We start from the raw sequence: 26,716 nt of genomic DNA on the forward strand, positions 1-26,716 counted from the left end.
TTCTGATTCATCCAAGTTGAAGTCATCAGAGGTAAAATTATATTGGAGTATAGAAATCTTCACCAGGACTATAAAATTAGTCCAAGTAATCCAAGATTTCGACTCATCCGAGTTTGACACATCAAGGTTTGACTGTACTTTAGACTTTGCTTTAGGTAGTCCAGTTCAACAAGCCATCCAAGCTCAAGTGAATATAGTTCAACTGTACCACTGATAGTTATGGAATACCTTATGATAGACATGTACTTGCAAATTAAAAATAATTAAATCAATAATTACTAGGAATGTCTTTAATTGTGGTACTGGTCATATTTCTATAGCAAAAACAAAAAAAAAAACAAAAAAACAAAAAAAACAAAAAAAAAACATTTCATATTTTGTATATTATGACAGTTGAAAACATATTACTCCACATTGAAAGGAAACGTACAGTACATGTTTCTGGGTATCTTTGTTTATAGCCCAGTTTCTTAGTTAACATTCCTGTATTTGTCTGCATTGTAGCAGTACTCTAATGACGAAGCTGATATGAGTATCAAAATGTTGTTAGGTTCTTTAGATTTCATTCCAATTCAAAATGTATGTGTAAATCATTCTGAATATTTACCCTCATCAGAAATGTAACCTGTTTCTCAATGAAAAATTTATTAAATCTACCACCATCAGTTTAAATGTATTTTTTTCAGCCTGTTGACTATGAGGATCCAAATCAACGATTCTTCAACTTGACAGTTAAAGCCAGAGATGCTAACCCAAATCATTATGACATAGCCCATGTTGAGATCCGAGTTATTGATGCTAATGATGAAAGACCAGAATTCCTGAAGAAAGTTGATGTTATTTATAAGGACGAAAACATTCCTGAAAATTCATTGCTGTATACGTTCACAGCCCATGATAAAGACAGACCACCCAATAATGAATTTATGTAAGTTTGTCTTAGCTGACTTTATGTAGATTATAACATATAGAATAACATGTGACATGTAATAGTTCACATAAGAGCAAATGACATTTAGTATTTTGGACATGCATTAACAAAATAGAGGTTCATGACCTGTGTTAGCACATACAGTGTTAACCTTGTTCTGTAAATGATTTACTTAAACAAACAGGAAGAGTGATGGTGAGCAAAATACTTGTGTGTTCAGCTTCTTGTTTTTGGAAAACTTATTTTTAGCTCACCTGGCCAAGGGTCATATGAGCTATTGCCATCAATTGTCATCTGTCGTCTGTCGGCATCGTTAACAATTTTTCAAAACTCTTCTTTTCTGAAACTACTTGACCAATTGAAACCAAACTTGGTATGAATGTTCCTCGGGGTATCCTTCATAGAATTGATGTGAGGATTTTTTATTTGTTGAAAAACATGGCCGCGTTATTAAAAATATAACATAAGGGTCAGACAGTAGTTTTTTGCATGTATCTCCAAAACGATAAGGTTTAGCTAAATTCTTATGTGGATAAAAGTGTTCAACATGATGAGATCTATCTGCAGTCAAATTTTCATTTTAATCCATTAAGCCATGTTGGAGTTATTGCCCTTTTTCAACGTTTTTTGCTATTTTTAATGTTATTTCTATCAAAAATCTTCTCCTCTGACAAATAAACCGCTACAACAATGCAAAACCGAACATTATTCGAACAAAATTTCGGAATTGGGAAATGACCATAAAAAGCTGTTTAATCTTACCAATAGTCTTCTTGGAAACTCAAAGACAATTGTTCTTCCGTCACATCTAACTGAAATGGAATTGGCAAATAGATTTGAAACATTTTTTCTGGGAAAGATCGAAACTATAAGAACGAACTTATTACATGCAAACCAACATCTTGGTAATTGTGATCCATTCACAGCCGATATTCCATTTGAAGGACATTCTCTGGAAAATTTCACACCTGCTTCTGTGGACGAGATACATAAGATCGTTCTAAAGACTCCTAACAAATTGTGTGAATTGGACCCTTTACTAACATCATTAGTGAAATCATGTATTGACAGTCTGTCACAAGTCACAACTGATATAGTTAATAAGTCTTTAAGGGAGAGCATCGTACTAGATAAATTCATGAGTGCTATTGTGTGACCTCTTTTGAAAAGGCCCAGCCTTTACCAAGATGTAATGAAAAACTATCGGCCAGTGTCCAACTTGCCGTTTGTGTCAAATGTTTTAGAAAAAGTTGTTGAAAGTCACCTTGAAAAGTCATCTGTCACCAAATAATCTTTATGAACTTGTTCAATCGGCTTATCGAGCATACCACTCCACCGAAACAGCTCTACTGTATGTGCACCATAACATTTCTTAAGCACTTGATAGAAATTGTTGCGCTGTGCTAATCATGGTTGACCTATCAGCTGCTTTCGATGTGATCGATCACAATATTCTCCATCAATTCTTTCGGAATATATGGAACAGCCCTTAGTTGGTTGAATGTGTATCTTATAGACAGAACTCAGCGAATAGCAATTGGTGCTACACTGTCTGATGAGGTCGAACTTAAGTATGGTGTTCCCAGGGATCTGTTTTAGGTCCAAAACTATACTGTATATTCTCAAAGCCGATAGGTGAAATATGTAGACAGCAACAACATGTGTCATCACTGCTACGCCGATGATATGCAAGTATATCTAGTTGTACAACTGCTAGATAACTGGAACAACATATCTGAGTGACTTGAATCTTGCCTTTCCGATATAAGCATCTGGATGTGTAGTAATATGCTAAAGATGAATGAAGATAAGACCGAACTGATTATTTTCGCACTAAAACATAAAGCCAAAGACTTTTCAAATTGTAGTCTTCGTTTTGGAAGAAACATCGTTAGTAGTACTGATTGTGTTAAGAACTTAGGAGTCTACTTTGACAAAACACTCTCGATGACAAAATAGATCAGTGCAATATCAAAATCTTGCTTTCATCAGATTCACAATATTGGCCATTCGTCATTGTGTCACAGAAGACGCATGTAAAACTCTAGTTTGCTCGATGATAACATCAAGACTTGATTACGGGAATCATTATATGGACTCCCAAGGTGTGAAATTCAAAGGCTACAGTGAATTCAAAATACCACCGCTAGAGTTAAATTAAGGAAAAGGAAATCAGATCATATCACCCCAGTGCTGAAATCTCTCCATTGGCTCCCTGTCTCTTACTGTTGTCAGTTCAAGTTGTTGCTGTACGTTTTCAAAGCTCTTATGGGCAAAGCTCCGTTTTACATTCAAGAACTGATTAAAGTCTATAGACCATCAAGATCATTTAGATCGGGATCTCAATCTTTGTTAGAAACACCAACTACCCGAACAATGGCATACAGTGAAAGACAATTTGATAGATCTGCTGCCTTTCAAAGGAACGCTTTGCCAAATGATTTGAGGGACACAACAGTCACCGTGGATGTTTTTAAAAGAGACTAAAAACACATCTTTTTAAGCAAACATTTATGTGATAACTTGTATCTGTGGATTTGTGATATGACTTTATTTTAATTGACAATATTGAATGTTTTCTATGCATGTTTTAAATTTCATTTTGGTTTATTTGTTTTATTTTCATTTAATTTTGAATATATTTTTATACTCTGTACAAACTCAATTCCAATCAATTAGTTTTTTCCCTTTGTCTCTTATTTTAGATTTTTTTTTAATAGATTGTCTACACTTTTATCATCTTTTGTCGCTTCTTTTCATTTTTGTTTCATCAAAATAGGTATCATTGTGTTACTTGATATTCATTCAATTTTATTTTGTCCTGTTATTTTTATTTTTGTAATTTGATGTACTTATATCTATTTCTTTTATATGCATGTTATGTACAGCACTTTGAGTATATGTATTATGGATATAGCGCTTTATAAGAGATGCAATAATAATAATAATAATAATACTTTATCAATTGAGACCAAACTTGTTTTGAATGTTCTTAGAGATCCTGCATTGAACTGGTGTGGGGATTTTTGATCCGTCAAAAAACATGGCTGCCGTTACTAAAAGTAGAACATAGGGGTCATACAGTAGTTTTTCGCATATATCTCCAAGACCGTAAGGTTTAGGCACATTCTTTCAATAGCTGAAATGATACTTATTTTTAGGACTACAAAAGTCTTCAGGCATAAAAGTTGTCAGACAACTCCTTATAAGAGTTATTGTCCTTAAAAAGGGAAAATGACAGGATTTTTTTTTTTTATAGTTTTCTGCCAATGTCTTGAAAACCACAATTGATAGAAACTTTCATTTGATGAAATGATCCTTATGATAAGTCCTGTCTAAGTTTTCTTGGGTCAAAATTGTTGGACAACTTCTTGTTTAATTTATTGCTCTTGAAAGGCAAAATTCAACAAGGTGAGCGATTCAGGCTCCTGGGAGCCTCTTGTTAAAGGATGATGTAAATGTGGTGTATCTGGCTTTGTCTCAAGATCAGTATAACTTTTATTATGTAGGTTCTCCATAGCAGATCATGCTGACAGATTTTATGTTGAACAACATAGTGAAAATTGTTTGGTAAAGATACAAAATGGACTTGATGGTCAAACTCTGGACAGAGAAACCAGTGAAAAATATACTGTTAAGATACTAGCCATAGATAAAGGTAAGTCATACAATTTGTTGTTCAAGCCAATAGATGTCTGTTTTTCTGTAACATCAACCCTAACCGTGAGGGGAGATAATCCTTGTATTTACCATATTTTTCAGACTTTAAGTAGATATTTTTTTCAGCAAAATGTCAGCCTCTACTTATCGTGCACTTCAACTTATGTAAGGATTTTTCAAGAAAATAAAAGTTTCATTAGAATTGATTGCAATTTATTGATTATTTTCATTATTCTCTTAACCTGACAATTGATCAAACTAAAAATAATATCATCTCTTAACCTGACAATTGATCAAACTAAAAATAATATCAGTGCCGCTATCCATTTATGAATGAATAAGACGATGTTTTAATTAAGTCATCCCTAAGTGCTATTCTTCAAAACCGTTAAAATATATAAACAAACTCTCGAAGAGTTTACTAAATCTTTAATAGGATTGCGCATTTCACAGTTATCGGCCCTTCTATTTGCAAATTTATACTCATGTACAGTAAGTGATAACATATTCGCACGTGGTGCAAATTTTAATCAATGAAAGTGTTATCTAATTGGCTAATTGCAACCAGACCTTGATACAATGTAAAGAAACTTTGAAAAGTTATATTTTACTTTTAGTAAGTTAAAGTGATTATATTCTAACTTACATGTACCAAGCTACCACAATATGAAATACTACTGTCTTGAATGAAAAATTATGAAAAAAGTAAGTTTTTACAAAACCATTCTGAAATGACTCTTGGTTCCCTTTTTTTTTATGTCAAGTTACTTTATAACTTGTTTTTGTCACAAAAAAATGTAATACTTAGGAAAGGTATGCTACATTATAAATATTTGGTTATATTGAAGTAACAGGAAGTGCCAGAAATTGGTATTTAAAGTGCATTATGGGATGCACTTGCATTTTAATCATGCAATTAAAATTTAATACAATGATTAACAAATGACTTATTAAAATTAATTATATTGTTTATTTATTACCGGCCTTAATTATGACCGGTTTTCCAGACTAATACTCACCTGGGTGCCCACGCTTGACAATGTTACGATCTTTGGGTTTCAATATTCATTTGCTCTGATATCTTGGTAGTCTGAGTTGTTGTCAATATATAAATAGAGATATTGTTTGAGCTGTTGTAAATATATAAACAGCAATATCGTGGTAGTCTGAGCTATTGTAAATATATGAACAGAGGTATAGGTTGTGTCTGTTAGAATGAAAGTAGCCTTATTTGTATGATGTAATATATATATTTTTAACTGATGTGGAATTATTGTTTCTGTAATAAATTGTCTTGTTGAAAGGTTGAATAAGAAAATTTATTAAAGGAATAGTGATGAGAAAGAGAGAATGTGAAGCACAAATTAAAGTTTCCAGATCATCGATTAAAAACATTTTTTTACATCTCATATGTTTGTCTAGCAAGAATATACCTTCAAGGTAAATAGATAATTGTAGAGATAAGGTATTACCAAAATATCCTTTTTATCAATAACAGGCATTCCACCTCAGACGGGAGTTGCTACCCTTTATATCCATGTGACAGACTTAAATGATGAAGCTCCAATATTTGCCAGACCATATCATCCAGTAGTCATGGAGGATGAAGATCCATCTCTCGAACCAATTATAACATTCAGTGCAGTTGATCGTGACACAAGGAAATTTGGACCTCCATTCAAGTTTGAGTTACCTCCCTGTAACGAGAATCCAACTTGTTATGATAACAACAATCTCATGTTTAGTTTGGAATTTGATCAGAGTAAGAAATATTGATTTTCATATGGTCACAGAACGCTTATCATTTTTTGAAACCGGGAAAAATCAGACCTGATTTCTTCTGATGTAAAGCATAATCCTCATTTTCTTATTTTGTTTTAACTATTGTCCTGCAGACTTACTGCTGATTATACCAACATCTGCTTTGCTTGTTGGGTCTGAAAATGCTACCAAACATATTTTTATGTATTTTCTGCATCACTAAAATTCTGAAATAATTACAGGTGGTGATGGTGGCAATGGAACAGGCAAGGTTTATGCGTTACGAAAATTTTTTCGTGAGGAGCAGAAATTTTATTACCTGCCGATTATAATGAAAGATATGGGAGGACACAATGCCCTGTCTCAAACAGGAACTAGCACACTGACCATAGAAATTGGTGACAAGAATAATAATCAGCATTATGATGGCTTTAAGGAAATATTTGTGTATAATTATAAAGGTATGTCCCTCCTCACTAGGAAAGAATGGTGAATAATAAAGGCATGTCCCTTCTCACTAGGAAGGAATGGTGAAACATTCATGTATAGTTATAAAGGTATGTCCCTCCTCACTAGGAAGGAATGGTGAAACATTCGTGTATAGTTATATAGGTATGTCCCTCCTCACTAGGAAGGAATGGTGAAACATTCATGTATAGTTATATAAGTATATAATAATAAAGGTTTGTCCCTCCTCACTGGCAAGGAATAGTGAATTATAAAGATATGTCCCCCTCACTGGCAAGGAATAGTGAATTATAAAGATATGTCCCCCTCACTGGCAAGGAATAGTGAATTATAAAGATATGTCCCCCTCACTGGCAAGGAATGGTGAATAATAAAGGTATGTTCCTTCTCACTGGCAAGGAAGGGTAAATTATAAATGTATGTCCACCTCACTGGCAAGGAATGATGAATTATTAAAAATGTCCCTCCTCACTAGGAAGGAATGGTGAAACATTTGCATATAATTGTAAAGGTATGTCCCTCCTTACCAGCAAGGAATGGTGAATTATATAGGTATGTCCCTCCTCACTGGTAAGGAATAGTGAACTATATAGGTATGTCCTTTCTTACTGGCAAGGAATGGTGAATTATAAAGTTATGTCCCTACTCACTAGTAAGGAATGGTGAATTATATAGGTATGTCCTTAACTAGCAAGGAATAGTGAATTACAAAGGTATATCCCTTCTCACTGGCAAGAATTGTGAATTATAAAGGTATGTTTCTCCTCACTGGCAAGGAATGATGAAATAGGGGTAAAAGTCACTACAGCATATACAATCAATTTTTTTTATATACTGTCAAACTTGTCTTAACAAAATCATTGTCACATAAGACAGATTGTCTGCATATACTTAGGAAATATTGCATATGTTTTGAAAACACCTGAAAATTGTATGTTTTAAAATGTGAAAAACATATGATGTATTTTTTCTTGTGTACAGGTTCATTTGACAGAAAATGCACTACAAAGGAGTTATCTTACCATGGTCTTAAGACAGGATATTGCTCAATACAGTTGGTTGCTAAGAAAGATTTTGGCTGAAACTGCATGTTTAGCTTGCTCAAAGTTCATTTCTATAAATTTTTTAAAGGATATGTTTTGGGACTTCAAACCTCATAGACCTATAACTCCTTCATAGGTTTTGTTGGTGTTTAAGTTATTTGCTGAGAACTGACAATTAATATTGCGTAATAAGAATGATTAGTTTTACTATAAATAATGCAGTCAGATAAATAATAAGTTGAAGCAGTGTTCAAATTTCTGTATTGTATGTTTTTGATATAGCATTGCAACCAATTTGTCCTATCAGAGCAGTCAGATCGTAGACAATGAAGTAAGATTGTCTTGTGTGAAGCCCCATATTATTTACTACAAAAAACAAACACATGTCAGTGTATATGTCAATCCACAGTTTTATTTGTACAAAATGCTTTGAATTCATCACAACATCAATATCAAAGGCTATTTTGACTATTTCAAACAAAATATAAAGCTATGGTAACGTAGAGTTGTTACACTGAATCTCAGGATTCCTTATTACAATTGATTATTGCTTTAAAGGTTTGTTCGGAGATGTTGTTATTGGAAGAGCTAATGCCAATGATTTAGATGACTGGGATCATAAAGATAAAAAATATTTCTTTAGTGGGCCACAGCGAATGAAGCAATTTTTCAGGTAATGAATCTTGATGATTTTAGTGTTTGTCTTTCTCGTATTGACATACATATGGTGTAGAGTATTAATTTTGAGAATTATTGAGTTTCAATCTTGCCTGCTTATAAAATGTATCCATAGATTTGTACCTCATATTTTCAGATATTTGTCTTATATCTAGAATATTTGAGTTAAGAAACTGGTATTGTTTTTTTTTTTTTAAATTAAGACTGTTTTTGATGATCACAATGTACCTGTAACTAACTACCTAGGAAATGTTTTTGATGATCACAATGTACCTGTAACTAACTACCTAGGAAATGTTTTTGATGATCACAATGTACCTGTTGTAACTACCTAGGAAATGTAATCTATTTTATTTGATTATACAGTGTAAATGAAGATTCTGGTATGATTACAATGTTGAAAGGTGTACCTGGAGGAGTGTTTAAGTTTAAAGTGAATGTCTGGGACTATGTTGTCTTCAGTAGGAAGAATGCTACATCTACTATCACTGTTACTGTCAAAGAAATCTCAGATGATGCTGTCTTTAGCTCTGGATCTGTTAGGTTTAAAGGTACGGCATGATTTAGGATTTAACTAGTTTATGGATGATGCTCATGTAGGAGGTTATGCACAATTTTAACACATTACATGTTTTTGAGTAACAGTATATGTTTTTTATTATTGTTGTCATTAAACACCATGCAACACATTGAAGGGGTGTGTAGTTTGTATTTAGTAAGCAAATCTATTAGTTGTAATCCCCTTCTCCCTAAATTTCAAGGGGTTAAAAGAATCTCCATGTCCATTTTTTTGTTGTCATCCACGTATACAATGTATTACAAGAAAAACAGCTTTTAAACTGTAAAGTAGATTTTTGTGTAGGTTATGTGGAATCATATAAAGATATTCATGAAGAAAGTAATAAGTTGGAGATACATGCAAGGGGAGATAACTAAAGTTTGATTTTGTAGGTATAACATCTGAACAGTTTGTAGAGAAACCTGTATACCAGGATCCATCAGGAATTACTAAACATGGTGCAAGTAGTTATGAAAAGTTTCAACAAAAATTGGCTGAAAAATTGGATGTTCCAGTAGAAAATGTAGATATATTTAGTGTAATGGAAAATAAAAGTACAGGATATTTGGATGTTAGATATGCTGCACATGGGTCACCCTGGTACCCAGCTAGTAAGCTTGATGGTATAGTAACCCAGTACAAATCTGAGGTATGTGTTCTGTATCTTTAACCATGGAGAATTGAACATCTAGAAAAAAGAAATAAGATAGAAATATATACAAACGAACTCCTGTAACACATTCTTGTTATGTTATGTAGATTTTTAGCTCACCTGGCCAATAGTCAAGTGAGCTTATGCCATCACTTGGTGTCGTGTTGTTGTTGTCGTGGACAAATATTCGAAAATATTTTCTTCTGAAATTCTAGACCAACAGGATGTAAACTTGGTTTGATTGTTCCATAGGGTATTGTACACAAAGGGTTCATTGGGAGTTTTTTTATTCTCAAAAAAACATGGCTGCCATCACTAAAAATAAAACATAGGAGTCAGAAGGCAGTTTTTTGCCGATAAATCAAAAACCATTACCTTTAGCAAAATTCTGGCTGGGGGTAATATTGTTCAGCATCATGAGATCAACCAGTGCCAAAAATTTTCAAAACAATTTGTCTACTGATGTAGAAGTTACAGCTCCTGAAACATTATTTTTTTTTTCCACATGAAAAACTTTGAAAATTTTCTCTAAAATTATTTAAGATCATTTAGTGAAAAAAAGCATATTGGTTCTTTTGTATATTGTGCCCAAAATCCTGTCTATACAAAAAATGGAACATAGGAGTCGGAAGACAGTTTTTTGAAAATAATTCAAATACTGTTGCCTTCAGCAAAATTCTGGTTCAGGTCATGGAAATGTATTAAAAGAATTTCCTTTATTTGACAGTTCAGTTAATTTTAACATAGCCTGTCTCATTCCTCAAGTTTTTTTCAAATAAGCAAATGGTTAACAAGGTGAGCAATTCATGCTCTCTTGAACTTCTAGTTATCCTTAATAAAGTTATTTTTTATTAAAAAAATTTAAGTGATAAAAAGAGTACAAGTATTTTACTGTTCTTTTTTTATTACTTCTATATCAAACAATGCTTTGGATACAATGATCTACTATTATCTATTTTGATTTTACATACATGTAATTATGGTGAAATTTCATGCTGAAGCCTTTAAATGAGTAGTCACTGCTTCTTCTTTTCTAAACATACAGCACATAGAAGATAGAGTGAGGACTGATTGGCTGTGAGTCAGAATAATGAGTGGGATGTCATGCCTACCTGTAGGATCAGAGAATTTGCATGATAAACGCCTGCATGTCAGACTAGTACAAAGCTGGGTCTATTCTATTGGTAAAGTGTTGTTGTCCTGAAATGCATGAAATATCTACCATTGGACAACAATTTATCACAGGAATAATATATTAATTTATGAATTATACCATAAAAATCTACACAATTTAGAATTTATGTGTAATATTTGGTAAGCTTAGCATAAATGTGTATCTATTTTTGTCTAGTTTGAGATGATATCTGGTGGACAAATAGCCATGGTCAATATTGATGAGTGTCTGAAGGAATTATGTGACAGTGGAGGTTGCTCCAATATCTTATATGTGGATGAGCAAGCCCCAGTAATGATTAACACCAAGGGCAAGTCCTTTGTAGGTGTGGGAACCAAAATAGTGGCAGAATGTCAGTGTCTGGCAAAAAACTTCACCAAACCACTCAGATGTACCTCTGATTACTGTTTGAATGGTGGTGCATGTTTCCAGGATGATTTTGGTGACTTGAGGTTTGTATTGTTTGGTTAGAAGCAATATATTGCTATTCTTAGTGAAATATTGAAAACAAGACTCAGGAACTATGCATTCATAGAAATAATCAATTTGAATGCTTGTCATAATGACTCGACCTTATATTTTTGAATGCTTGTCATAATGACTTGACCTTATATTATTGAATGCTTGTCAAAATAATTTGACCTTGTATTTTTGAATGCTTGTCATAAAGACTTGACCTTATATTTTTGAATGCTTGTCATAATGACTTGATCCTATATTATTGAATGCTTGTCATAATGAATTGACCTTATATTTTTGAATACTTTTCATAATGATTTGACTTTATATTTTTGAATGCTTGTTATAATGACTTGACCTTATATTTTTGAATGCTTGTCATAATGACTCGACCTTATATTATTGAATGCTTGTCAAAATAATTTGACCTTGTATTTTTGAATGCTTGTCATAAAGACTTGACCTTATATTTTTGAATGCTTGTCATAATGACTTGATCCTATATTATTGAATGCTTGTCATAATGAATTGACCTTATATTTTTGAATACTTTTCATAATGACTTGACTTTACATTTTTGAATGCTTGTTATAATGACTTGACCTTATATTTTTGAATGCTTGTCATAATAACTCGACCTTATATTATTGAATGCTTGTCAAAATAATTTGACCTTGTATTTTTGAATGCTTGTCATAAAGACTTGACTTTATATTTTTGAATGCTTGTCATAATGACTTGATCCTATATTATTGAATGCTTGTCATAATGAATTGACCTTATATTTTTGAATACTTTTCATAATGACTTGACTTTATATTTTTGAATGCTTGTTATAATGACTTGACCTTATATTTTTGAATGCTTGTCATAATGACTCGACCTTATATTATTGAATGCTTGTCAAAATAATTTGACCTTGTATTTTTGAATGCTTGTCATAAAGATTTGACCTTATATTTTTGAATGCTTGTCATAATGACTTGATCCTATATTATTGAATGCTTGTCATAATGAATTGACCTTATATTTTTGAATACTTTTCATAATGACTTGACTTTATATTTTTGAATGCTTGTTATAATGACTTGACCTTATATTTTTGAATGCTTGTCATAATGACTTGATCCTATATTATTGAATGCTTGTCATAATGACTTGACCTTATATTTTTGAATACTTTTCATAATGACTTGACTTTATATTTTTGAATGCTTGTTATAATGACTTGACCCTATATTTTTGAATGCTTGTCATAATGACTTGACCCTATAAATACAAATGATCTCAAATGAGGTCCAAATGTTTAAATTTTAAAAACAGAAAACAGAAAGCATTCAGCATTGTCTATAATATTGTTGACAAGAACAAGTTCATAGAAACAATGTATGATTTAGATTTAAATTCGTCATCGACTTAAAACAGAAAATGCATTTTTGAAGCAAAAGCCATTAGGTAGATGATTTCAGGAGAAATTAATTGTCATAAAAACTCCACTGCCATAAGTTAGATTAAAATACTTCATTTTGTCAATTATCTATGAAATTTGTACTTTTTCTTAGCTGTTCATGCCTCAGTGGTTTCAATGGTCAGAGATGTCAACAAACACACCACAGTTTTTCTGGTGGTTACACTGTTTATCCCCCATTAGCTCAGTGTGAAGCTAGTACAACCTCCATTGAGTTTATCACTGTTGAGAAACATGGTCTACTGTTTTACAATGGTCCTGTTGATAAATTGGCAGTAGACCAACCAAAGGATTTCATCTCATTGGAATTAAAGGGAGGTTATCCATTGCTGTATATCAACCATGGAACTGGTACTGTAAAGTTACAGTTGGATGGGAAAGGAAAGGATGGTATAACAAGAATGAAAAAGTTAAATGATGGATCATGGCATAGGATTGACATCAGACGGAAAGGACAGGTTGGGTGTTGGATTTATTACACAAATTTTTTTCTCACAAATGTATGTTGGTTGTTGGTTAAGAGGTATTGTTTGGTATCAAATAAGAATTCATATGAGTTTTTCTAATTTTTTAGAACGATATAGTCACCAAGATGATCCTAGGTCGAATTTCACTCGCTCGAACTCGGATGGCTCGAACACCCGGGATTTCTCAAACACAATTCAAAGTACCAAAATCTTCTCCTATATAATCAATATAAATAACCTTGGATTTCTCGAACTTCGATTTCTCGAACACTTGAACTGACTAGTCAGTCCATTCGGTAATAAATCTTAGAGAATAACCCTCACTGACTCGAACTCGTCAGCAATTTTGTCAGCTTAGGTGATAAAAGGTGTGAAAAACTGAAACCCTATCATTAATCAGTGTCATTTTAGTTCATTACAAGTAAAATTTAAGTCATCACTAATTAGGTAGTTTTGATCTTTAACATAACACTGATTCAAGTTCGAGAATGTTCCGAAGTCGGTATGATGAAAGCATGATAGAAAATCGGATGAAAACCAATAATTGACCAAGGAACTCAAACTATGAACGTTTTTAAAAGCAAACACAGCATTTTTAATGTCCACAAATCAACATAATCTTCCAAAAGCGAACGAAAAAGATCCACGAACTAACACAACTTCGTATGAAGTAAGCAAATTCTAATGATAAAGTCAAACTCGGACTGGCACCGAAAAAAATCCGGAAATATATGAACTACAATTTTTCGAACTCCTGATAACTCAAACACATTTCAATGGTCCCTTGGAGTTCGAGCTACCGAGGTTTGAATGTACCATTTTATTTTATTGCTTGGGGATATAAAGAGTAGTCTTGCTGAAAAAAAAACTTGCCAATATACTGGGTACTCATTTTTCAATTTTTTAACTGTACTCATTTGACTCATCTTGTCTATCCGTCTGAAATTTGTTGCAATTATCTCAGGTCTCAATGGACTGATTGTTTTCAAATTTGGTGTGTGGCTTTATATAGATGGGGCATATGTTGTAAACAATTTAATTGATGTCTGATATCAACTTCCTGTACAAATGGTGGTATGCCTAACACAACAACATGTAACTTCATGTTTATTTTTAATCTGCTTTGTAGGAAGTTACAATGATTGTAGACCATTGTTCAGCTGCTACTACTGAGAGTACCTCCCATCCTGATAGAAAGTCTTGTGAAGTCACTGGTAAAACTCTGGGTCGAAACAAATACCTTAATGTTAACACTGTTCTACAAATGGGAGGTCGATACAGTGTACCGGACTACCCTACATCCATCACTGACTACAGGTTCAAAGGATGTATCAGAAACTTCTATCATAATGGGGAGGTAAGTGTTCTATAGATGGCAGGTCAGTATACTGTACCAGGCTACCCTATAGCAGTCACATATTATAGGTTTGAAAGGTGTATCAGAAACTTCTATCATAATGGGGAGGTAAGTGTTCTATAGATGCAGGAGTCGCGCTGGGCTTCGTTGATCTCGCAATTTGCGATTTTTTATTTTATCTGGCGACAAAAATAACCAATTGCCGATTTTCTTGGTGCCTAAGTTTTGTATAATAAAATTGACAGGAAGTTTATCAGCTAGGGATATTTTCTTTAATTATCAAATTATATTGGCACCTCGTCAGAGTTAACTGACCATGACCAATTTACGACTGAAGGCAATTAACGGTAATTAGACCAGACGACTGTAAATGACAATATCCTCATGGGAGGTGTCAATCAAATGCAAATACATTATTGAGCTAATCAAAACTCTCATCATCTGGTCAAAGGTAAATGCAATTATGGCCATGTGCATTTGGCTACATACAAGCTTCACAGCCCTGTTTAACCATGTGATATATTCAGAAACAGACTTACATAATAACAGAATAAATTAAATCCAATTAACAATGATTATCCCATCAGGAAGTGTCTAAACACATGGAAATGAAAGAATTGATAAAAGAAAATGGATGACATTTGTTTACACTTTTGCCATGTGACTTTTTGGTGGGAAAATCGGTAAACAAATAGAATGGGGATTCCCAATATCTAATTAAGGAAATACTATTCAGATACCAAGATAATTAAACAGGGACTCAATTAATGGTCCATGGTACAAAATGTAGTTTGTTAGAAATTTTATCACTTGAAAAAAAAAAAAGAACCCAAGTTTTGTTAAATTAAAAAAAAAACTCAAATTATATTGCAAGATAAATTAGACCATAAAGGACAAAGGTGAAAATGCTTTAAAATCAGGGACTATGTGAGAATAGAAATAAAGTCCTTGATAAAAATAAAATACCTGTTTCTGGAGTAGTACTTTATTATTTTATGCATATGAAAGTGACAGACTAGAGCTAAAAACCTGCTTCATTCATGCAACAAGAGTGAATCTTGTGTACATGTATGTCATGAACGGAGAGGTTATTTTGATGAATTGACAAAGATAATTCATCAGTGGACTTAATACTGTCATATTTGTTTTAGAAAAGTAATTTTTTTGCCCCCCCCCAGGTCTAATTTCTGAAAATTGTCGACATAAAATGGTAGCTGGTGATTTTTCTGGCAACACAATTTTGGAGGCCAGAGCAGACCCTGAGATGGAAGGTCAGTACACTGTACCAGACTACCCTATAGCTGTCACAGACTATAGGTTTGAAAGGTGTATCAGAAACTTCTATCATAATGGGGAGGTAAGTGTTCTACAGATGGCAGGTCAGTATAGTGTACCAGACTACCCTATAGCTGTCACAGACTATAGGTTTGAAAGATGTATCAGAAACTTCTATCATAATGGGGAGGTAAGTGTTCTACAGATGGCAGGTCAGTATAGTGTACCAGACTACCCTATAGCTGTCACAGACTATAGGTTTGAAAGGTGTATCAGAAACTTCTACCATAATGGGGAGGTAAGTGTTCTACAGATGGCAGGTCAGTATAGTGTACCAGACTACCCTATAGCTGTCACAGACTATAGGTTTGAAAGGTGTATCAGAAACTTCTATCATAATGGGGAGGTAAGTATTCTACAGATGGCAGGTCAGTATAGTGTACCAGACTACCCTATAGCTGTCACAGACTATAGGTTTGAAAGATGTATCAGAAACTTCTATCATAATGGGGAGGTAAGTGTTCTACAGATGGCAGGTCAGTATAGTGTACCAGACTACCCTATAGTAGTCACAGACTATAGGTTTGAAAGGTGTATCAGAAACTTATATCATAATGGGGAGGTAAGTGTTCTACAGATGGCAGGTTGGTACAGTGTAATTTAGTACTCTACAGCCATAACTGACTGAAGGTTTAAAAGGTGTATCAGATACTTCAGTGATAATGGGGACGTAATTGAACAGGAAATCCTCATTGGTTATCAAAGAATTAAATGTTGATTTTAGATGATTAAGTAGCAGTCTTTATAAAAATCAGACAGGAGGTGATTTGTGAATATAAAAAACCCACAGAAGTTACTTGCACTTTTGAGATAAAAATTACATGGATTATGTATGAAATTTGCACTTTATTTTTCTTGATTTGGTTGATTGAGGAATGAATGTATGGTTTTCTCAAAAATACTGATATACGACAGTTTATGAGGATTGGTACTTAAAATCAATAATAGGCCCAGTAAGTTGGATATCCATGTGAAGGGTAAATTTGCATTTTCACCTTTTTTCATATATATCAAACTTTTCATATATATCAAAAGTATTTTGATTTTGAGAGCTTGAAATCCCATCAGGGATGGATGCATATTGCTGCACAATCTTGTTATAGTTCATTGATTTTGTTACAGCTGTATGATCTACACACAAGTAAGAAGCACCCAGGTATAAACCATCAGAATGGTTGTTCTAGAGAGGATGCTGTCTGTGGTTTCACATCGGTTGGTGGCTCTCGGTGTGGTCTGCATGGTACCTGTGAGATGGTTAACTGGGAACAGAATGAAGTCCAGTGTGTGTGTAAACCTGGCTATAGACAAGCCATGAAGGACTCAGTAAAATGTGAAGTTGGTAAGTAATACTGGATGGAAAAGTTATGAAGGACTTTTTTACCTCTCAAAATTTCTGAAGTCATAATTGTATACATGCATTTAAAACTAAGGTTGAAATTTCTGATTTCGTTTTTATAAACTCTGCAGTATATTGGGTTACTTTTATACCCCAAATCAATGAATGGGTGGTATGTTAGAATCACCTTTTGTGTATATTTCCCTCCATACATCTGTCTGTCAAAATTCTTTACTCTCACTTGACAGATTGATTTTAAATTTGGTATTTTGCTTTATATAGGTGGGGTGTACATTGTGAGCAATTCTGGTTGCTATCCAATATCAACTTCCTGTTTCATGTTACTTTTACTTTCCCATTTTTCACTGTAAGTTATGATTGAGAAAATTTTTGTCACAAAAATGTCAGATGTAAAATTTTGACATGGGAAAATTTATTAATGATCAAATTTTTGTTAGGTCTCACTAACCACTTCTAATGTTTCCATTACTTTACATGTTAAAAGAGTAATTTTCAAAGTTTCACTGTGAATTCCTAGGGTGAATGACATCCTAAAGTTACATACCATTGTGAAGCTTGGAAAATAAGGCTTTCAAAATCATTATGCTAATGGTACGATGATTGTAGAAATTCTTCACAAAATGAACTTGAATAAATAATACTGAAAGTCCACATTTTTACCTTTCCTAATAATAAAAGGGTCAACTTTAACATCTGATAGAATTTTGATTCCACTTGATTAAACAGTGTGGCCTCTAGAGGTCATTTAAGCCTCCAATTGACCAATTTGGAAAGATCAGCTCTGATCTTCAGGTGCAGATGTCTTGAAACTTAAAAGGGTTAATGACCTCAATGCATTCTACAAATGGTTCACTTTTTGTATGGCTCAGGTGGCTGTGGCCGCACATATTTGCCATTAAAACCCTATGGGGAAACACACTTATGTCATTGAGTTTTTATTCAGGGTATAGTGCTATCATGAAATTGCAGGTAAGTAACTTCCAACTATGATTTCATTTAATTTTGTAGGTATCAAATTTAGTGGATAGAGGAATAAAGACATTTCATTTGGTACTTGAATTCATGGTTTATGGGTCAATGAATTTTTTTTAAATCAAACATTTCTCTAGATCTGCTTCCCTGAACAAATCATTACCAAAGCCAAACCATTTTTTGCTGGATATTAAAAACTAAAATTTTGTAAGCATTTATTTTCTGTGTTAACATATTTCACAATACTGGTAATTTTAATAGTGAATGGAAGTTACATATATGACACATCTATAGGGAAATTATGACCCTGTTTTCATTTCCTGGAAGTTCTGGTAAGTGAATAAGAAACCATTGCTAAGTCTATTTTGAATAAAAACAGTAGAACCCCGAGTTCACAACACTTTTACAACATTTAATAATGGTGTAGAGATAGAAACAGCTGAATAAAGTCACTCTATCAATATATTTAGTTTACACTGACATTAGTACACAAACTAGGTAGACACAGACCTACTTAGCCCTAATAAGCAATTGATCATTGTTAATTTTACAATTAAGGATTGACAGGATGCCTACTGCACCGTATGGTTTCTTCTCTAATGACACATGTACGATGCCAAGATTTATTCATTTGGCCTGAAATGATTGAATTGGAGAAAATTATTTATTGAATTCTTTAATTCTTGAGTTCGTGGTTCCACACCATCCAAGAAAATCACAAAAATAAATACCTCATGAAAATTATGAAACCATAGTACAGTGAAACTTCTCAAAACTGGGCCCTCAAAAAATCGGTCTTCCCTTCAAACTGGCCATTTTCAAAAGTTGTGGTCGATATACCTTAAAACCTGTGTATTTTGTCTTCAAATAGACCATCCACCCCCAAAACCCTACATCACCTCTCTAACTACCTCTCAGTTCTGGCCAACTGGTTATGGTTTACCTGTAATGAATGTGTCAGCAGAACCGTAAATAATCATAATTGATCATTCATTTATTGATGCTTATTAAGTGGACAGTCATGTAAACAAACAATTTAATTTGGACTTCACGTTTTGTAAATTGACAGGTGTTAATTGATGTATACACACATCAGGTATTACCATAAGAGAGGTAATTCATAGTGCTATTGTTAAACTGTCAAATTAATGTGATCTATACCCAAGCCAATGTAAAATCAATCAACTTCGTTTACAGGTAGATAAATATAATAGGACTGATGATTAATAAGTAAATTACAATCAATAACCTTTTGATGTCTAACACATATTCTTCCTACATCGTGAACATTATTTAGTTTAAACATATTTTATTTAAAAGAATACATCAATATATGATATGACAATATTATAATACAACACACAAGGATTTGGAAACAAGATGAAGCTTATCCTAATCCATCTTCTAAGGTGGTATTATTTATTGGTAGTACCAGTTGATGCTTTTGTTTTTATCAAGTCAAACATGAAATAAGCAACAACAACAAAAAAACATGAAATTATATTATAAAACCAATAAAAAACAAGACATTTTATTATAAAACAAAAAAAAACAAGACATTTTATTATAAAACAAAAAAACAAGACATTTTATTATAAAACATAAAACATGGTGACAGTATGGTAAAAATAGTGATGTACATGCAAGACTATGTAATCAGTTATAAAACACTATAAAGGGAGACAACTCAGGGAATTCTGTGCTATTTTTCACCAAACCAGCCACCCCTGCAAACCGGCAATTTCTTTTTGTCCCAGTGTTAACCGGTTTGGAGAAGTTTCAATGTATTTGCTGAATAGTTCAAGATATTTGACTGTACCTTTACAGAAACCACCATCAGAGATTTTCAATCCTCTGCCTTCATGGCCTGGAGTCTGAAGGATGAATTTTTGGCTACATTGCGGAAGCAGCATGTGACAATACAGCTACAGTTCAGGACCAGAGATCAGGATGGAGGGATATTATTTCATCTTCCTTCATTAGGAAATGAATATATTACACTAGAGGTAAGATTATCAGGAGAGAGGGTGGATGTTGTTCCTTCTTTCTTCACTAGGAAGGCATAAATTACACTTGAGGTAGAATTATAAAGAGGAAAGGAAAGATATTTTTTCCTTCTTCTCTCATTGGAAAACAATTAAATTACACTTGAGGTAGGATTATTGGTAGGGAGGGGGATGGATATTGTTCCTTTTTACTTCACAGAGAAATTATAGCATCACACTTGAGATATGATAATCAGTAGGGAAGTAGGGATATTGTTACTTGCTAAGGAAACACATTACACTTGAGGTAGGATTATGAAGAGGGAGGGAGAGAATTTTCCTTCATTCCTTTCAATGAACATCACATTTGATGTAAGATTGTCATTACAGAGAAATCAAGGATTCATTACCATGGAATGAATTCACTACACTTGAAATGAGATTTTACAATTGTGAAATTTTAAGATTGAATAAAAAACAATTGTCTTCTAGATTGTAAACAACCATCTACAAGCAACATATGACCTTGGTAACCATGATAGCACTGGAGCCAATGTCATCTCTTTACCTGATGCTATAGCTAACAATGGTCAGTGGCATACAGTGACATTGACAAGGTCAGGTCAATGGATGCAGCTAAAGATGGACAGTGGGGAAGGGAGATTCTTCAATGAGTTGTTTGGTAATGAGAATGATGGGAAGGATTTCTACCTGAGGAAGAATCGGCTGGTTGCTGGGTCACGAGTGATATGGGAAGGGGAGAGTATTGCCAAATATGATGGGCGTGGCCTTCCAGATAGTAAGTTAAGGTTCAGCTAAAGTCAATATCTAGGACATTCCTTAATGAAATGTTTCCTTCATAGTTTTAATAATGCATTAAAATTAGTGCTAAAACATTACTTAATGCATCTTTATATGTATTTAACACACAAACTTAGGAATTGTTTTATAGCATCTATGTGAACAACAATAAATCTGCAGCTCGTCAAATATAACATTTCATATAGTTATGTTGCTAAATGTATTATGCAATATAAGCTAGCATTGATTTTCTTTTTAAAAAAAAGTTCATTTCTTTAAATTAAGATAAATTGAGATATTTTATTCCATGATCCAGCTTAATACTAACACTGATAAATATTAAAATTTTCATTCAAATCTGGCAGTTTGTCACAAATTATTGATAGCTTACACTGCACTAGATATTTAGGCTACAACATATTTGCATTTCTGAAAAAAATTTGTTCTAGTAAATCTATACATTCATTTTAAAATTTGGTGTTTGTACTTCTGTTGAAAATGTCAGTCAAAGGCCAAACATGCATACATGTAGAATACTATTTTAAAGATGTATTAAACAAAGTCTTCTGGAACATCATAATTGCATTCTTAACATCCTGACTAAAATTATCTTGACAGTTATTTTCCTAGATTTTGATTTAAGCAGAACCTTAATGCTAAAGTTTTATCTTCTTTGTTAAAATAATAATTAAAAAATTCTGTCCGCCTAAAGATAAGTTGAACTAAGTTTATATTCATATCTCTTTCATGCCAAACTACTAAAAAGTGTGATTTTTCATGTTAGATTTAAACATATCATCATCATCATCATCATCACCATCATCATCATCATTATCATTTTGGGCCCATTTCTTATTAGAACAATCATTATGACTGTATGATGATCTGTCATCAACCAATACTTTTGGATACACCTCAACAATATGAAATGTTATTCTTGAAAAAATTAATTATTTGTTACATACAGGGATCTGAAAGATTCAAGATTCAAGATTCTTTATTTCACTCAGACACAAAGAGTTGCCCTTGTGAAAGGATTTACTAATTAGTATTGAACTTTATGAGACCACTTGTCAATTATGATCCACACCCCTTTTCTGTGTACACTTATGTGTTGCTTGTAGCTGTCATTTGTATACTGTGTAAGTTATACTAATTTTCACCTTTTTTATCATTATAATTTTTTTTTTTTTTTTTTTGGTGGGGGGGGGGGGGGGCGCAGACAAAAGAGAAAAATTGTACATTGGAAAAAAAATTCTTATGCAATGTAACATCACATTCTTTCTAAATCTGCAAAAAGAGATACACCCAAGTAACTTTACCAGCAAAATCTATAAACGCTTAATTTTGTACAGTTACAATTGCTTAGATCTCCTATGAACCTGACCATATTTTTGTAGCTTGTATAACTGATATCCGTGTAGACAATAAGTGGTTCCCAATGAAGATGGAAGAAAGTGGTGACAGCCCAGCAGCAATAATGACTATGATATCTAATGTTAAAACAGGCTGCTTCAGAAATGACTGTAAAAATGTGACATGTGCTTCACCAAGGCTGAATAAAATCGGGAAAGTGTGTTATCCACTGTGGGGTACACATGAGTGCAGGTATTGATTGGTTCTGTTGACTTTTGATTACTTTAGGATACAATCAGGATACCTCAGATAAATATTTTATTGTTGTTATTTTAGTGTAAAACGATGTTTCACAGAGTTATATTGTATTGATAGAAACTGGTTAATCAAGAAAGTGTGTACTTATAATTCGTCTTAATATATTTGTATAATGCTTCTATTCACTCTTAAATCATGTTCACAGATGTATAATGGCTTTACGCAAAACTGTTGGAAATTGTAAGGGATGATTCAGAGTTTTCACATGTCATATCATTCCATCAAAAGTGATCTTGTGAACTCTTGATGTTTTATTGTTTTAATACCCCCACCAACAAAGCTTGGGTTGTATAGGAGTCATCCTGTCTGTGTCAGTATCAGTATCAAGGTACTATGCAATGAAAATCACTTAGTAATACATATCAATTCAGTGGGTAGAACTATTTTTTTTTGGATAAAATGGCTTCTAGCACCGTGAAGGTAGGACCTGCTCTTTAATGTGTGTGATATATCATTGAATGGCGATATGACATCAATCGACATGAAGGTGAGACCTGCTCTATAACATGTGTGATATATCATTGAATAGTGAGAATGACTTCTTTCACCATGAAGGTAGGACCTGCTCTATAACATGTGTGATATATCATCATTGGATGGTGAGAATGGCTTCAATCACTGTGAAGGTAGAACCTGCTCTATATCATGTGATTTCATTGCTTTTACAGATGTCCATACTCTACCATGCCAGCTTCAAGTATAGACTGTGAAGAGATTAAGTACTGTAGCGGTATTAATCCATGTTACTCAGGAGGAGTCTGTATAGAGTTACCATACCCTCTGACATTCCGGTGTAAATGTCCTCCAGGTTGGTCTGGTCGGTTGTGTAACCAACAAGCTGTGACAAAGATAGCACAAGGGGGAGTAACCATTGAACTACTGGTGATAATTTTTGTCAGCATATTTGCTGTATTGTGTAAGTATCAGTGTAAAGATGATTCACACTTTAGATTTCAGTGAAAAATATATAATAAGTATAAACTAAAATCATATAACAATAATTCAAATTTAGAAAATAGTTTCCTTTATACATTCAAGTCATTTTAGCTGAAAATATATCATCCTTTCAGAGTAGAAGAGCAGAAAGACTAATAGGATGATGAAACTTAAATAGGATCTCCAGTGCCGACAAATACCAAGATTTAACGGGTGTGTAGAACATGTTCTGCGCTTCTGTTAAATCTTCAAGTTTTCTTGGCAAGAGTAATTATATTGTGGTTATTCAGGAAAATCAATTGATTATCCTTTTTATTATATGGATTCACCATTATTTATTGCTATTTTCAGCATAAATTTAAATTTTGTGATCAGCCCATTGATATTCGTGTTGTGACATTTTGGCGGGAAAAGTGTGAAAGTGAAATTACCAAAGTTATTTCACAGTGTAAATGATTGAAAGTTTGTACACAGGGAACGTTCAATAAATCATTGCTATCTATATGATAATTAGTAATAAACCATTGGATTTGGTTTATAAGTTCATCCTTCTAAAAACTGTAGTAAATAGAATTGAAGGTTTCTTTGTCAGTAAGTTCAAGCTTAATTATCTTTACTAAAATTCAATTTGGACATGTTGGACAGAGATATACAATCTGAGCCTCTAGTCAAAATGTCATTAAGTTGGTTGTGTGAAATTATTTTGACCACAGCTCAGACTACCACTTGTCTCTGTTTATATACATAAGTATTGGCAACAAATATAAATGGTCACTTTATTTGCAGTTATTGCCTTATTATCCTTCCTGCTGATAACTAGATGTACCAAGAGAGAAGATGGTAAATCAATTCTGTATGACGATCAGTATGATGATATCAGGGAAAATGTTATTGATCATGATGAAGAGGGCGCAGGTATGTTTGAGGAGATAAGAGAGGGATTGTTAGAAATGGGGGATAACTCAATATACCAAGAGAGAAGAAGGTAAATCTATTCTGTATGAAGATCAGTATGATGATATCAGAAAAAATGTTATTGATCATGGTGAGGAGGGGCAGGTATGTTGGAGGAGAAAAGAGAATGGTGGTTAGACAGGGGATATATACCAAGATAGTTTAGGGTAATTCTCTACTGGATGATGATCATAAAAACATAAGACAACACAATGAGGAGGGATGAGGTGAGTTAAATAAGGGGAAATTGAGTGGAAGGGGGAAGAAATAGCATAATGTATACAGAAGGAGGACATTATTTTTTGATTAAGGTTAACTATTTTCATTAAATGGGTTTTCTCACTTGAGGTGGAACAGAAAAGAATCTAAGTGAAGGTGATAATCTGTCACCATTTTATCTATGCATATATAGATGGTTGTTGATGATTACATCGAGTAATTACATTACAATTTTCTGGAGGTATAAATATAGTACATTTACATGAAGTTATAATGACTGCCCCTTTTATTTGAGAACAATATGTCAAGAAATGAGAGCCAGTGATAATGGGATTGAATAATATATTTTCAGTTTTATATAATTAAAAAGATATTTCATTTTTGCACTTCAAAATATGCAAGTTCTTTATTTTGCTATTCAGATTTTTTTTTCTTAGCACTTCAAACAGTGGTGGGGCTGGGGTCAGAATTTATCACATTTCCCCATTGTATGTAAACAAGCTATGGAAATGGCCAAAAAATGCCACATTACCCTACATTTTTGTTTGTTTTGAATGTTGCAAAAGATAACTTGGCTTTTGAACCTCAAAATACATAAAACTTCTTGATTTCTAATAGGATAATTAATTGGAAAGAGTTAATAACCAAAATATTATTACGAGTGCCGAAGGACGCCTAGATTTAACTAGTGTGCGAAACTTGTTCCATGCACGAGTGAATTTCAAGTGTTCTTGGCATGAGTGATAATATTTTACTTATTCACGATAACCAATTAATTATCCTTATTATTATATAGATTTTCTTCATGATTTATTGATATTTTCAATATGAATTTTAATTCAGTGATTGGTGGATTGATATCAAAGTTGTGACATTTGATGGGAGAAAGTGCGAGAGTCAAATTACCGAATTTATTTCACAGGGTGAATTGTTGAAATTTATTACACTGGGAACAGTTGATAAAACACTGCTTTCTATATAATAATAAAGGTTTATATACAAGGGGCATAACTAAAACATGGGTTTTCATTAAAAGCAATGGAAGGTTTTTTTACATGGCTTTCAACGGCTGGAAACAAAATTAATGTGAACAAAGATATAACTAATATGACAATGTAATTATTACAGGAGAAGAAGATCAAGATGTTTATGATGTATCACGGTTACGTAGAACTGACATGCCTTATGCTGACCAGGGATATCAACTCCTTCCTAATGGCAAAGGTAAGAAACAGATCTAAACAGCTAAAAGTACTACACATAATTCTAATGGCAAATGTAAGAAACAGATATATCTACACAGCTAAAAGTACTACACATGAGAATCATATAATGTTTAGTGTATGATTATCATTGGAATTTAGTGTGGAATGATCAACATATGTTCCTGTTTTAATACATATGTTTATAGAATGATTATTTGATAACAATATTTTTTCACAATGTATAATCATGTTAGCATTTGACCCATTGTAATCTAACTTTATTTAGGCTTGATGTAATATTTGTTTTTTTTTAAGCATAACAAAATTTTCACCTGGGAACCTGTTCTAGAATTTTCAATTCATCTGAAACTACATGTGTATATGAATTAACAGTGTTTGATAAATTTGATAAGAGTGTTGACAGCAATGTGTCTACAACTGATCCACTTTTACCTGCTACTGCTTTGGGTGCATAAAGTTGCCATTGAACCTTATCGAAAACAAATGTGATTGAAGTACAAAAATTTGGTTTTCTGAGGCTCCTCGGGTCTGTCTTACTAGGAGTATCAATTCCAAAATATAGATCTTTTACATAATATCA

General features: G+C 33.1%; 1 protein-coding gene across 2 annotated transcripts in view; it reads left to right on the top strand.

Moving 5' to 3' along the window:
* LOC148618100 (neural-cadherin-like) overlaps positions 1–26,716 on the top strand; it is a 68,277-nt gene that overhangs the window by 36,426 nt on the left and 5,135 nt on the right. For both annotated transcript variants that reach the window (XM_088585966.1, XM_088585967.1), the window contains 17 exons: positions 687–928; positions 4,441–4,589; positions 6,090–6,353; positions 6,595–6,813; positions 8,422–8,536; positions 8,908–9,092; positions 9,493–9,749; positions 11,104–11,378; positions 12,948–13,311; positions 14,450–14,677; positions 17,135–17,351; positions 20,169–20,347; positions 20,819–21,125; positions 22,528–22,735; positions 23,470–23,717; positions 24,524–24,652; positions 26,039–26,134. In XM_088585966.1, the coding sequence (XP_088442092.1) occupies positions 687–928; positions 4,441–4,589; positions 6,090–6,353; positions 6,595–6,813; positions 8,422–8,536; positions 8,908–9,092; positions 9,493–9,749; positions 11,104–11,378; positions 12,948–13,311; positions 14,450–14,677; positions 17,135–17,351; positions 20,169–20,347; positions 20,819–21,125; positions 22,528–22,735; positions 23,470–23,717; positions 24,524–24,652; positions 26,039–26,134 (3,682 nt within the window). The remainder of the gene's footprint in view (positions 1–686; positions 929–4,440; positions 4,590–6,089; positions 6,354–6,594; positions 6,814–8,421; positions 8,537–8,907; positions 9,093–9,492; positions 9,750–11,103; positions 11,379–12,947; positions 13,312–14,449; positions 14,678–17,134; positions 17,352–20,168; positions 20,348–20,818; positions 21,126–22,527; positions 22,736–23,469; positions 23,718–24,523; positions 24,653–26,038; positions 26,135–26,716) is intronic.

Source organism: Perna viridis, chromosome 5, assembly GCF_037379345.1.
Source record: "Perna viridis isolate PV_CMFRI_1.1 ecotype Kerala chromosome 5, ASM3737934v1, whole genome shotgun sequence".
Taxonomy (NCBI): Eukaryota; Metazoa; Mollusca; class Bivalvia; order Mytilida; family Mytilidae; genus Perna; species Perna viridis.